Source organism: Leptodactylus fuscus, chromosome 7, assembly GCF_031893055.1.
Source record: "Leptodactylus fuscus isolate aLepFus1 chromosome 7, aLepFus1.hap2, whole genome shotgun sequence".
NCBI lineage: Eukaryota > Metazoa > Chordata > Amphibia > Anura > Leptodactylidae > Leptodactylus > Leptodactylus fuscus.
The window spans coordinates 26,030,200-26,044,014 of NC_134271.1; the positions used below are offsets into that span (position 1 = coordinate 26,030,200).

General features: G+C 40.6%; 1 protein-coding gene across 1 annotated transcript in view; it reads left to right on the forward strand.

The window, feature by feature from the left end:
- Positions 1-13,815, forward strand: part of LOC142213191 (solute carrier family 22 member 6-A-like) — a 28,802-nt gene extending 14,987 nt beyond the window's left edge. Inside the window, exons 6-11 of the mRNA XM_075281438.1 lie at positions 353-476; positions 1,267-1,382; positions 3,410-3,624; positions 3,920-4,028; positions 12,418-12,621; positions 13,445-13,815. Coding sequence (XP_075137539.1) covers positions 353-476; positions 1,267-1,382; positions 3,410-3,624; positions 3,920-4,028; positions 12,418-12,621; positions 13,445-13,532 — 856 coding nt within the window. The 3' untranslated portion in view covers positions 13,533-13,815. The remainder of the gene's footprint in view (positions 1-352; positions 477-1,266; positions 1,383-3,409; positions 3,625-3,919; positions 4,029-12,417; positions 12,622-13,444) is intronic.

Consider the following 13,815-nt stretch of genomic DNA (forward strand, 5'->3'; position numbering starts at 1 on the left):
CTAGGTCCAACATTCTTCGCTGAATTATTTCATAGTATATCTCCATTCAAGATAATTCAATGGGAATTGTTCAAATCTATATGTTACTTAAGAACCTTTCCTACATGGAAACTTCAGCTAGTCTTCTGGCGAGAGAAGAAGGAATTCGGCTCTGGGCCCGCTCACACCATGATCACATTTGTTCTTAGGTTCTCTTTTGTTTCTCTCATCCCTCCACATATAAACCACAGTCAAGGCCCGAGAACAAAGTAAAACCCTGAAAATGATGTTGAAACAAAGGGTGTGATACTGTAGAAACAATATGTGCATCATTACTTTTGATGGACACCATGGTTGATCTTCTCGTTCGTAGGTGGTTCCCAGAATCTGCCAGGTGGCTTGTTCTCTCAGGTAGACCATCAAAGGCTGTTAGTGAAATGAAGAGAGTAGCCAAGTTCAATGGGAAGTTGGAGGAGGCCGACAAGATAACACTAGAGGTTTGTGACAAATTCTTCTACGCATATCGCACTTCTATAGTCACCTGCTGCTCCATTATACTTAGATTGACAGTCAGTGAGTTACTTATCCAGGATGTACTTGAAGAAAATTTCCTCTTTGTTATTAAATTTGTTTTTTTTTTTGCTTTCTGACACTTTTAACTTTTAAATTCATCGCCATTATCCTTCATAGTATTCTATGTGGGTGACCAGGTCACTGACCTAGAGACTCCATACTATATCGTGTATGGCCTTTGTTCTCACTGAGGTGGCCAACTAGCCATATCACCCCATAACTGTAGGCTGCTCCGAACATGGTCTGAAAAGCCCAATAATATATCTTATGTATAGGCGCTGTCACCTTGAGCTTTTTTATGGTTTAGTTTATCTGTTCAGCTATTCCAAAGATATAAGCCTTGTTAGTGTTGATACAAGTTACGTTATACTAGCCAAGTGAGCAGTAGGAATGTGGTTCCCCTGGGGGATGTGGTCTCTGTGTTACTCTATCAGTCAGTGTTTCTTCCGCTTGGCTACTAGACACTAGTTTGCATAAACACTAACAGGACTAATATCTTTGGAATAGCTGAACAGATTTGAAAAGAACAAAGTATAAAAATGCTAAGGGTGATAGAAGGTAATAAGGGCAAAGGACCAGTAAGTCCAACCTACAATCCTAGATGCATTTGTCTTATTAGTATAAGCGTGAGGTTCTGTTCTGTATTACAGATCTTACAGATGTGATCTAGAGCATTGTTATATCTACTAATAGTCTTATTCATTCTCACAATAGTCGCTGAAGGCTGACATGACAAAAGAGGTAGCTTGCGGCAACTCTACCTATACAGTTTTCGATTTGGTTCGAACAAGCACAGTGCGGAGAATTTCTTTTGCTGTGAGCTTTGTATGGTAAGTAGACATTACCCGGGGTCTGTATCATGATGAACGACTGTGGAAATTCTACTTTACTTATCAATCGTGAGTGCTGACTAAAATGAAGTGACATTCTAATATTGTTAGAAATTCCTTTAAAAATAAAGTTTTATATTTTGGAAAATTTGGGGAGTTTTTTTTAACTTGTACAAAGAACTACAAACAGGTCACAGAGCATACCTAGAAGAGTCTTCCATAGAAATCAATAGGGTCTACTCCAGACCATTGTGTCGTAAACCCATGGCCTATCACGTATCAGTAGAAGGAAGTAATATTGGCTTCGGACATACATATATTATATTATTGTTGGCCAAACCCACCTATTTCAGCAGGAATAGCCAACCATCTGGCCAAGTGTATGAGATCCTACCAACTCTCCCACTACGACAGATGTCGGGAACGAGAATAATCGGGCTGTTTTATTTCAGCATGCTTCATCCTCTTGTTCCCGGGAAGATAAGTCACTGACAGAGTAGTCTGGAGGCAGCTTACCCCCCATTGAATATACAAAAACCATGCACATGATGTGTATGGGGAAGGTCAGGAGAGAACTTGTGATGGTGCACTTTGTAGGCAAAACCGTGGTGGATACATATGGAAACCCTTGTCTTTGGAACAAGAGAATTTGTCCCATTCTTGCCCATCATTGACCAAAAAGAAGAAGCTCAGATTTGTCAATAACAGTTTTTGGACCTTTGAGAAAGAAGTACAGATGGGTGAACTGACTGTACCACGTTGGGTTTGACCCGAATATTCCAAGGTGTTTGCTATTTTACAAGACCAGACAAATGAAGATTTGTCCCTGGCAAACTATAATGGTAACCACATTTTACCCTGGGGTCTCTACAGACATCAAAGTATAATAGGTGGAGGTCCATGGGAAGTGATAAAATAATACAATATTCATGCTCACCTTCCCTTACCTCTTTTGAACCTACTTGCAACTTCAGGCACTCTCCTAGTGATGCCATGTGCCTTGGGTCACTGCTGAGGCTTGTGATTGGACATGGGAACACCGAGCGTCATGACATCATGAGCCTAGACATACCCATGTTAGTATTACTGCTCAATTCAAGGCCTCAGCAGACGCACCACCTCCCTGAGGAGGTGGATAAAGTGCGACAGACAACGCAGGGAGGCCCAAAAGAGATAATAGAGGATGAGTATGAATGTTTTAGTATTTTTGTTACACCTCCCCTGAGCCTTCAGCTATTATACTCTGAGGTCTGTAGAGGCTCCTGAATATAATAGTCACTTTTCACTTTGACATAACGCGGCTGTGTTTACCTAGAGAGCTAGAGAGTTAGAAATTGGATAGATAGGTTCCTGGGAACCCTAAGAGTATTCTACACTATGTTTTATAGATACAGTAGGTTCCTAGGAGTCCTGACAGTGTTCTACACTATGTTTTATAGCTAGGGTTCCTAGGAGCCCTGACAGTGTTATACACTATGTTTTATAGATAGGTTCCTAGAAGTCCTGACAGTGTTCTACACTATGTTTTATAGCTAGGTTCCTGGGAGCCCTAAGAGTATTCTACACTATGTTTTATAGCTAGGGTTCCTAGGAGTCCCAGCAGTGTTCTACACTATGTTTTATAGATAGGTTCGTGGGAACCCTCAGAGTATTCTACACTATGTTTTATAGATAGGTTCCTAGGAGCCCTGACAGTGTTATACACTATGTTTTATAGATAGGTTACTAGGAGCCCTGACAGTGTTATACACTGTTTTATAGCTAGGTTCCTAGGAGCCCTGACAGTGTGCTACACTATGTTTTATAGATAGGTACCTAGGAGTCCTGATAGTGTTCTACACTATGTTTTAAACCATTTTAAGGTGTGGTTCATACCAAACTTGTTCGACCTCAAACAAATCTTGAACCTGAACCACAGAGAGTGTTAAAATTTTTCTAAAAAAACCACAAAAACCTTCAATCCCTTTAATACAGTTTATACAGTATAATACAACATTATCTTTTCTTGATGTTCTGCTTTTATCCAGGTTCTCCACAAGTTTTGCCTATTATGGTTTGGCTATGGACCTTCAAAAATTTGGAGTCAGCATATATCTCATTCAAGTCATCTTTGGAGCTGTAGATTTTCCAGCCAAACTAATTTCCACCACAGCCATGATCTACATTGGGCGAAGAGTCACCCAGTTCTTTTCCCTTGTCCTTGGTGGTCTGGCAATAATAGCAAACATTTTTGTACCAAATGGTAAGAAAACCACAAAACTCTCTCCTCAGAACTAATCTCTCTATATTGCTAGAACTGTTCAATGACACTGAATAGGGTGATCTACATTTTTGGGAACATTCCTTTAAAGAACGATTGTGGATGAAAGAGCGTTCACCTGTCTACTGCTTTTCAGTTGATGATGGTCTGTCATTGGTGGGCTTAAAAGATTGCTGCTAAATTTTACCAAATGAGCATTTTCTATGGTTAAAATCATTCATTTTCATCAACTTCAGTCTGATGTGTATGGACACCTCTAATGATGATATCTTTTCAGAGCTTCAGGTAGTGAGGACCAGCTTGGCAGTGTTTGGAAAGGGATGTCTGGCCGCATCATTTAGTTGTGTTTTTCTTTACACCACAGAATTGTATCCTACAGTGATCAGGTAGGTGTTTACTATCTATCCTACTCTATCTATCTATCTATCTATCTATCTATCTATCTATCTACCTATCTATCAATCTATCGCATGTCTACATCACAAATTGTACTTCTCCACTAGGGAGTGTTGCAGCTACATCTGCAATCATAAAATGTACAGGACCAGTCACTTATACAGTATCACACTATTGTAGACTATGGATTATTCTTCCTTCCAATGCACCTTGTCTGAAACTAATGTAACAGATTATTGGTTTCTATAAGGGCTCGTTCACATCTGCACCCAGGACTCCGTTCTGCAGGTTTCCGTTTCCTGCACAAAACAGGCCAGGAGACAGAAACCTGCCGGCATCTTTCAAACCCATTCATTTGAATGGGTTTGAAAAGTGTCCGGCCGTGAGCGCCGGTGAGCGTTTTATACTCTCCGCGCTCCGCGGCGAAACCATTTTTTTTTTAACCGGACACAGAGTCGGACATGCAGTACTCTGTGTCCGGTTTTAAAAAAAGGTTTCGCCGCGGAGAGCTCAAAACGCTCACCGGCGCTCATGGCCGGATTCAGCATTACAGGTTTCCATCTTCTGCCGGCAGAAGACGGAAACCTAATATGGAGTGCCGAACGCTAGTGTGAACCCAGCGCAACATGTTTTAGTGACTCAGTACGATTGTGGAACTATTTTTTTTATTTATTCAAGGACTGCAAACCTGGTACTACTGTTACTACAGATACATTCACTTTTAATAATAATGTAAAAAAAATATATAAAATGCTAATAATCCTACTAATATTATAAATGTGAAAGTTTGTGTTTGGATGTATAAGTTTGTAGACCAAGTTTGTAGACTAGGGGGTTCTCACTTGCAATCATTTTATTGTAAGTCCCATAGACTGCAATAGAAGTGTATTGCTTTCTATGGGAGATTCTGTACATTAGTATTGAGGCTGGTCATAGACCAGCCATAATAGTAATATGACTATGACTTTGTTCCTGTGGTCTGGTATCAGACCGGTAGGGACCAGCCCCAGGGGATATTTTCACACTTTGGGGTGTGTGGATGGGGCATGGGCATTAGATCTGGGCCTCTGCTGTATGTTACAGTGGAGACCTTGTTGTTCTGCAGCAGAGCGGCCACCATCATTTTTACAGACCCAGCACCCGCTGTAGTAGCACAACATATACCAGAATGGGTTTGCTCAGACCCCCCTTTCTCTCAGCCTAGGGCCCGCACATTGTCTCTCTCCTGCTGCTGCAGGAAGCCAGTGGCGGCAGGAGTGAGACGATGCTGCGATCCTGCTCCTCCACACCCCCATCCCCCAGCCAAAACCGTCCACATTTGGACTATAAGACGGACCCCCATTTTCTTCCCAAATTCGGGGGGGAAAAAGTGTGTGTTATAGTTCTGAAAATACGGTATGTGCGGTGCACTAATGTAACCATCGGACTGTATATGTCCAGATACTGGGTGCTTTAAATAGGAAAAACTTGAATGGCACTCAATAGACCCTATTGACTATAATGGGGTCCCTGGGGTTTTCCTCACGTTGTCCTGGATTTTAATTCAAAGGGGTTTTCCATGACCATAACCATATTTAAACATTTTAGAGAAAAAAAATTGCAAGAGATCTCAATATTATACATTAATCTATGAAAAATGACAAAAATGAGCACAAGGCTCTTAGTATGCGCCCACTAACTGCTTCACGGCATGATAACCTGTCCACCATATGGAAATCATTGCTGGGCTTCTGACAAGTCCCAGACCATAGAAAGTTCCTGCATTGATGTTCGTATCATGTTCATGTCACCACTCAGATATTTAGAGAAAATTTTTGAAACTCAGCAAAATTTTTAATAATTTGCATTTCCAAAAATGTTCCATTTTTAATTCTCTACAAAATTAAAATATGGCGATGTTCATGGGACATCCCTTTAAAGGCATCCTGTTTCTGTAGGTGCTCATGTGTATGGATAGTTACACTCAATGGACGTCCTCACATGCTAGTTTCCATACACAGGGTAAATACAGATTTCGGAAAGTTGCTTTAGATATTACCGTGTAATTATATAGAATTATAAGTGATATAGTTATGTAAGTAATCAAAGCAACATCTTCATCAAAATCAGATCGACTTCATTCTCAGGGCCTTGTGATTGAAGAGCTTTGCGTTCCTTGCAGAGACACATCCTTAACCCCTAAGACACCAGTTCTTGTTCACCTCTGTGTCGGAGTTTCCATTTGGAGTCTGATTAAAATCACAGATGACAAGGTCTTATAAGCTAATTTTTTTCAAACAGCGGTGTCCGGGAGAAAACGGACACGTGATGTACCCAATTATAGTCAAAGGGGTCCCCTGTACGTCATATAGGGATCTGTCTTTATGATATATATATATATATATATATATATATATATATATATAATATATATATATAAGGTGTGTCCAAACTTTTGGTCTGTACTATATATATATATATATATATATATATATATATATATATATATATATAGTACAGACCAAAAGTTTGGACACACCTTCTCATTCAAAGAGTTTTCTGTATTTTCATGACTATGAAAATTGTAGATTCACACTGAAGGCATCAAAACTATGAAGTAACACATGTGGAATTATAGACTTAACAAAAAGTGTGGCATTCTGTTGATGAGCTTCAAGAGGTAGTCACCGGAAATGGTTTTCACTTCACAGGTGTGCCCTGTCAGGTGTAATAAGTGGGATTTCTTGCCTTACAAATGGGGTTGGGACCATCAGTTGTGCAGAAGTCAGGTGGATACACAGCCGATAGTCCTACTGAATAGACTGTTAGAATTTGTATTATGGCAAGAAAAAAGCAGCTAAGTAAAGAAAAACGAGTGGCCATCATTACTTTAAGAAATGATGGTCATTCAGTCCGAAAAATTGGGAAAACTTTGAAAATGTCCCCAAGTGCAGTTGCAAAACCATCAAGCGCTACAAAGAAACTGGCTCACATGAGGACTTCCCCAGGAAAGGAAGACCAAGAGTCACCTCTGCTGCGGAGGATAAGTTCATCCAAGTCACCAGCCTCAGAAATTGCAGGTTAACAGCAGCTCAGATTAGAGATCAGGTCAATGCCACGTACAGTTCTAGCAGCAGACACATCTCTACAACTGTTAAGAGGAGACTTTGTGCAGCCTCAGGCCTTCATGGTAAAATAGCTGCTAGAAAACCACTGCTAAGGACAGGCAACAAGCAGAAGAGACTTGTTTGGGCTAAAGAATACAAGGAATGGACATTAGACCAGTGGAAATCTGTGCTTTGGTCTGATAAATCCAAATTTGAGATCTTTGGTTCCAACCACCGTGTCTTTGTGCGACGCAGAAAAGGTGAACAGATGGACTCTATATGCCTGGTTCCCACCGTGAAGCATGGAGGAGGAGGTGTAATGGTATGGAGGTGCTTTGCTGGTGACACTGTTGGGGATTTATTCAAAATTGAAGGCATACTGAACCAGTATGGCTACCACAGCATCTTGCATCGGCATGCTATTCCATCCAGTTTGCATTTAGTAGGACCATCATTTATTTTTCAACAGGACAATGACCCCAAACACTTCCAGGCTGTGTAAGGGCTATTTGACCAAGAAGGAGAGAGATGGGGTGCTACGCCAGATGACCTGGCCTCCACAGTCACCAGACCTGAACCCAATCCAGATGGTTTGGGGTGAGCTGGACTTAGAGTGAAGGAAAAAGGGCCAACAAGTGCTAAGCATCTCGGAGAACTCCTTCAAGACTGTTGGAAGACCATTTCCAGTGACTACCTCTTGAAGCTCATCAAGAGAATGCCAAGAGTGTGCAAAGCAGTAATCAAAGCAAAAGGTGGCTACTTTGAAGAACCGAGAATATAAAACAGATTATCAGTTGTTTCACACTATAATTCCACATGTGTTACTTCATAGTTTAAATGTCTTCAGTGTGAATCTACAATTGTCATAGACATGAAAATACAGAAAACTCTTTGAATGAGAAGGTGTGTCCAAACTTTTGGTCTGTACTGTATATACAGATAGATAGATAGATAGATAGATAGATAGATAGATAGATAGATAGATAGATAGGTAGCATTGCCTAGGAAATATATGTGTTTATACTATACATATATGATCTGTATACATATAGATTATATGTACCCAAAGAGTAGACAATATAAGATACTATAGTTTCTCGCAGTTGATTTCAAGTTGATGGCACAAAATAATTACAATAATAAAACAATATATAATCTAATAAACCAATAGTTTTTGTAAATATATGGGATTGTCACTAGGACATACATTAAGAATTCCTCCCCCATACGGTACAGTAACAGCGGTCTAAATTAAAAAGACATTCAGACTGCTATACAAAGTATAGTCCTGCATAAATCTACATAAAAGCAAACTAAACAGAATCCGATCTAAATGGAAACCTCATTACATTTACATAGGGAATACATCTAGTTTCTTAAAGGTTTAATCGTATGTTCCATGTAAGGGTGTAACTAGAAGTGCTGGGCCCAAAGCCAACATTTTGTATGGGACCCACCCCCATAGAATAACATAGAGCTTAAAGATAGTTTACAAGATTACAAGTTGTCTAAAAAAAAAAAATTACAAATAACGAGTGAATAGTCTGGTCGATAAAAAATGAATGTGTATGAAGATATATACTTACTAAGTCATATTTAATAAAAAAAAAAAAAAAAAAGCACAACCAATCGTAATACTGTACAATGTCCACATATATGGTTATAAGTCTCCTTATAGAAAAATCAATAAATCAGCCAGGCAACAAGCAAGACAACGAAAGAAGCCGTATCTTGACAGTGTACAGCTTTCGGCCAATCAACGCTGGTTCTGCAGCAGGGTCTTCTTTGCTAGTCGGGAGAGTTGGCAGCTTGCGTTATGCGGGAGCTGACTTTTTCTCATAGGAATGCATTGATCAGCGTTGATTGGCCGAATGCTATACAGTGTACAGCATTCGGCCAATCAACGCTGGTTCTGCCAGAGGCTCATCTGTGAGGAGGCGGAGTCTAAGATCGGACCACAGCAGTCTCCATTGTGGTCCGATCTTAGACTCCACCTCATCACAGACGAGCCTCTGGCAGAACCAGCGTTGATTGGCCGAATGCTGTACACTGTATAGCATTCAGCCAATCAATGCTGGTTCTAAATCGAATCTTTACTGTGAATAGGAGTATTATTTGAATGAGTACGAGTATTTCGAATACTGAGTATTTCGAATAGTATTCTATCGAATACCTACTTGATTGAATACTACTCGCTCATCTCTAATAATGATGTATCCAAGTCTAACATGACTTTTAACATGTAAAGTTTTACAGAGAATTAGAGGAGAAAACTGCTAAAACTGCAGAAGTCAAGAAGTCTAAATATATCGAATTATGCAAAGGTGGTTGAAAGTTATGTATGCTAAACACAAAGAAAATATAACAAAATATTAATATCTGAAAATAATAATCTGAATAACTGACACATATATTACCCCTCTTCTTACATATGTCCATAGCTTATTGCTTTTTCATAATTATAGATACAGATTTCTCTTAAAAGTGACTTAGGTCTGGTTCACATCTGCGTTCGGTATTTCGTTTGGGGAGTCTGCCTAGGGACCCCCAAATGGAAACCTACACATGGTTAGCTAAGAAACCATAGACTATAATGGGGTTCATGTGGTTTCCGCGTGATGTCCGCACGAATCATACAGAGACAAGTGCTGCTTGCCTCATAATTCGTGTGGATACCGTGCGGAAAACACATGGACCCCATTATAGTCTATGGGGTCCATGTGGTTTCTCAGCTAACCGCTTTTTAATGCGTCTAGATTTCCATTCGGGGGTGCCTTAGCGGACTCCCCTAATGGAATACCAAACGCAGATGTGAACCAGGCCTGAGAACATACACATGATAATTCACCCATGAAAAGAGGGAACAGGTGCAGCATTCCTCTATAGGACTGTCTGGACGGTACAGGCATAGCAGAAGCCAAGGCTTAGTATTATCATGACTTACAGGGTTAATAATAACCTAGAGATACAGTATATGTATAAATGCAGCAAATACATTAGGAAACATTTGCATGGATTTTTTTTAGAAAGTCGCCACTCACTACATATATTATAGGATCCGTTCTGCTATTCTACCACTGAGCGCACATGAACCATGTGTTTATAAGTCAGCAGACCTCCAGCAACTGCATCCCTAGTGTTGGCAATCTCTACCCCGGGGGTTCCCCAGACATCTGTGCAGTAACAGCTAGCCCTGTGACAGTCCCACAGCCCCTGTATTCTAGGTTTTATGAAATAATGCTTTATATTAGATGATATTTTTGATGCTATCATCAGTATGATGAATTAAATAGATACATGTATATATAATATAATTTGTATCGCTATCAGCAAGGCAGCACTCCGAAATGATAAGTGTATATAGTGTAGTTTAACAAGTATGATTGTGTTTTTTTGTTTTTTTTTCACCTGTATGAACCTCCTGGAAAAAAATCTGTAATTCCTGGACAACCCCTTTAATTATATAATTGGCACTTTGGTATAGTGATTATAATTAGCAATGCTATATATATCTTGTTTATGTACCACTGAATTGCTTGAGAGCGACTTATATACTGTGTATGGACGGAAAACATCACTTTGGGTTAATAGTACCCACAATTTTTTTTTACTTATCTTTTTGAAGTGATGCCTCGTTCCTATAGACAGATGTATAGGGAAAGCTTCCTATTAGGGTTGAGCTGATATTGACTTTTCAGGATCGATTTTAAAATCCGATTTCCGATCATTTTTCATTCGAACCCGATCTTGATCCCAATTCCGATCCCAATGCAAGTCAATGGGATTTTTTTAATTAATCGGAGATCGGATTTTAAAAGCAATCCTATTCACTATACAGCATGGAATCTCAATTGAACGCTTTAATTGTTAGAATCCACGCTGTGTAGTGAATCTCTAAGTAGCCAGAGGATTTTTTTTTAATCCTCTGGATACTTAGTCCCCCCTGGTGTCCACTTACCTCCAGAGATGGCTGCTCCGCTGCTTCTCCTTCTTCACCTCACTGCCGCTCCACGCTGCTCTTCTCGCCTCACTGCCCCCTGCCTCCCAGGTTAGGAGAGTGTGGGCGGGTACTGGGAGGGGAGACGTTGTGTCTCCCCACCCTGTACCCGCCCACACTCTCCTAAGCCACAAGCCCTGCCTTCCTAGCTCTTTAAACACTAACCTGGGAGGTGGGGCAGTGAGGCGAGAAGAGCAGCATGGCGCGGCAGCGAGGCGAAGCAGAATACCGGAGCAGCCATCTCTGGAGGTAAGTAGCTACTAGAGATGTCATGTTAGTTTAGTCTCCCATTAGAATGAATGGAGGCAACCGGCGCGCAGGGGGTTAAGGCTGTGTGCCGGCTGCTTCCATTCATTCCTATGGAACCGCAGCGGAGCCTTCACACTGAGTATACACTATATACTTAGTGTGAAGGCTAAGCAAAGCATTGTGGGAAATACTAACGATCTCGATCCAACCTAAAAAGATCGTGTTTGGAATTCCGATCGCGATCGTGAAATTTTCTCGATCGCCGATCGGAATCCGATTTTTTTCCGAACACGATCGCTCAACCCTACTCCCTATAGATAAGAACCAAAGTCAGTGATGGATTTAACATAAGGGAAATGTCTAAGTGCATATTTTCCATTCCTTTTCAAGCCTCTCCTGACTTTGGGTCAAAAAACCGAAGCAAAATCTGCAACAAAAAACGCTGCATTTCCGAAATGTAGAGCCTTAGCCTAAATCTAAAGGGAAAACATGAGCATTTCTGCAGATAAAATGACCAAGTGCTGCAAACCGACTGCACTAACCACTGAGCCACTGTGTCAGTAACATAGATAAGATCGGGATGGGGGGGGGGGGGGTTAAAATTCAGATTGGGATAGGTTCACATCTGACCGGCTCCCTTTAATACATAAGGATGTTAGGATCAGTGAGAAGCGTAAAATCACTTCTTCCATCCTTCATTGAGTCCTGATATTAGATAACCGAGAAATATAAACATGTCCTATGGCTTAGAGCCAGGTAGAAACAGATTTTGTAGCACAGTACTGAGTTTGACCAAACTGTCCGGTTCTTTCTCCATATAAGGGTTATAAATGGCTCTCCTGTTCAGATGTCTTCTGGTAGAAATTAGATTTGGATCAGGAATGTTTTGTATTTCGCTCAGATCTGGACGTATTGTGAGCATTATGCCGTCCTGTTGTGACACGCATGCAGTTACTTACAAGTCATTCAGATTGTATTTTAAGATGAAGGTTCCCAAGAAGAACATAATACATGGTGTGTGACTCTAATGTCTTCTTCTATTTCCAGACAGAGCGGTCTTGGTTTGGGTAGCACCATGGCGCGTTTAGGTGGCATTGTGGCTCCTCTGGTGAAAATGTTAGGGGAATTTTATCCTTTCTTGCCTCTGCTCATATATGGAGGTTCTCCAATATTATCCGGGCTACTTGTCTACTTTTTGCCTGAGACGGTCAATAAACCCCTGCCTGACACCATAGAAGAGGTCGAAATTGGGTAAGTTACATAATGCAACTCTATCGGTTTTAGCATTTCAGATAATAAGGTAGAAACAAAGCAAGGACTTCTCTGTTCACATGGAGAAATTTGGAACTGATTTTGAAGCAGATTCCACCTCCAAAATTTGACCTTATTTTGTGTCCCATATTTGCAATGCTTTGAAAAGCATCATTCTTCTTGATCTTTCCATGGATTCCATTCCTGCAAGGATTTAGCCACAGGGTCAATGGAGTGAGGCTCAGGCAGATTAGACCCATTGTGTCTGATATTAATCAGTGCGTACATTCATGGGTAGGGCTAAAAAGTGGAGAATAATCTGAGGTATGAATGGACCCTTAGGTCAGTTTGAAGATCCCTCATGAGCCTCACCACCACTACTTATCCTTAGAATAGGTCAACAATATTAGATTAGGTACCCAGCACCCTCACCGATCAGCAGTGTGAAGAGGCCATAGTGTTCACTGCTTACTAAGCTTTTTCAGTGTATAGACGTGCTTGGTCCCATTCACTAAACTGAGCTACAAACGGGCCATGTGACCAGTGATTGCGATGTTAGATGTCTGGTGACGCAAAGGCGGTAATAAACTGAGCACTGTTGTGGTATCGAACAGCTTATTTGGAAGGATACCTGGTGTTGGATACCCCCAATCTAATATTGAAGACCTATCCCTTGGATAGGACATCAATATCGAATTCCCAAAAAACCTTTTAACTAACTATTGTACTATATTCTGTCTATATATCAGCAATTCTGTATATTATAGTGAGCTAAAGCCTAAATGATCAATAAATAATAGATCCTTTCATTTTTGTTCAAAAGGAATAAAAAGACACCAGAAAAAGAACAGAAGAAAGAAATCGTACCTCTACAGTCAGTAACCACAAACCCTGTACGCATGGCCTTGTAGCATTGGTGGGGCCAGTGAAGAATGACAAAAAGATCACTAATGTTGCCAAAATTTTTTCCTTGGCATACCTATGGGTGCTTCTGAGACATGCTCATTAAAGGATGCCATGGAGAGCCAGAGAGAGTACTCACTAAGAAGGGACTGGGCCTCCTTAAAACACCAAAATGTGCCAAGGCTTCCATACTGGTGGTACAGTGCCAATGCAGCATTGGCCAAATGACCTGTCCAAGTAAATGAAAACATCGACCAACTCCAGTATATTTTTTTTCTGATCCTAAGTACA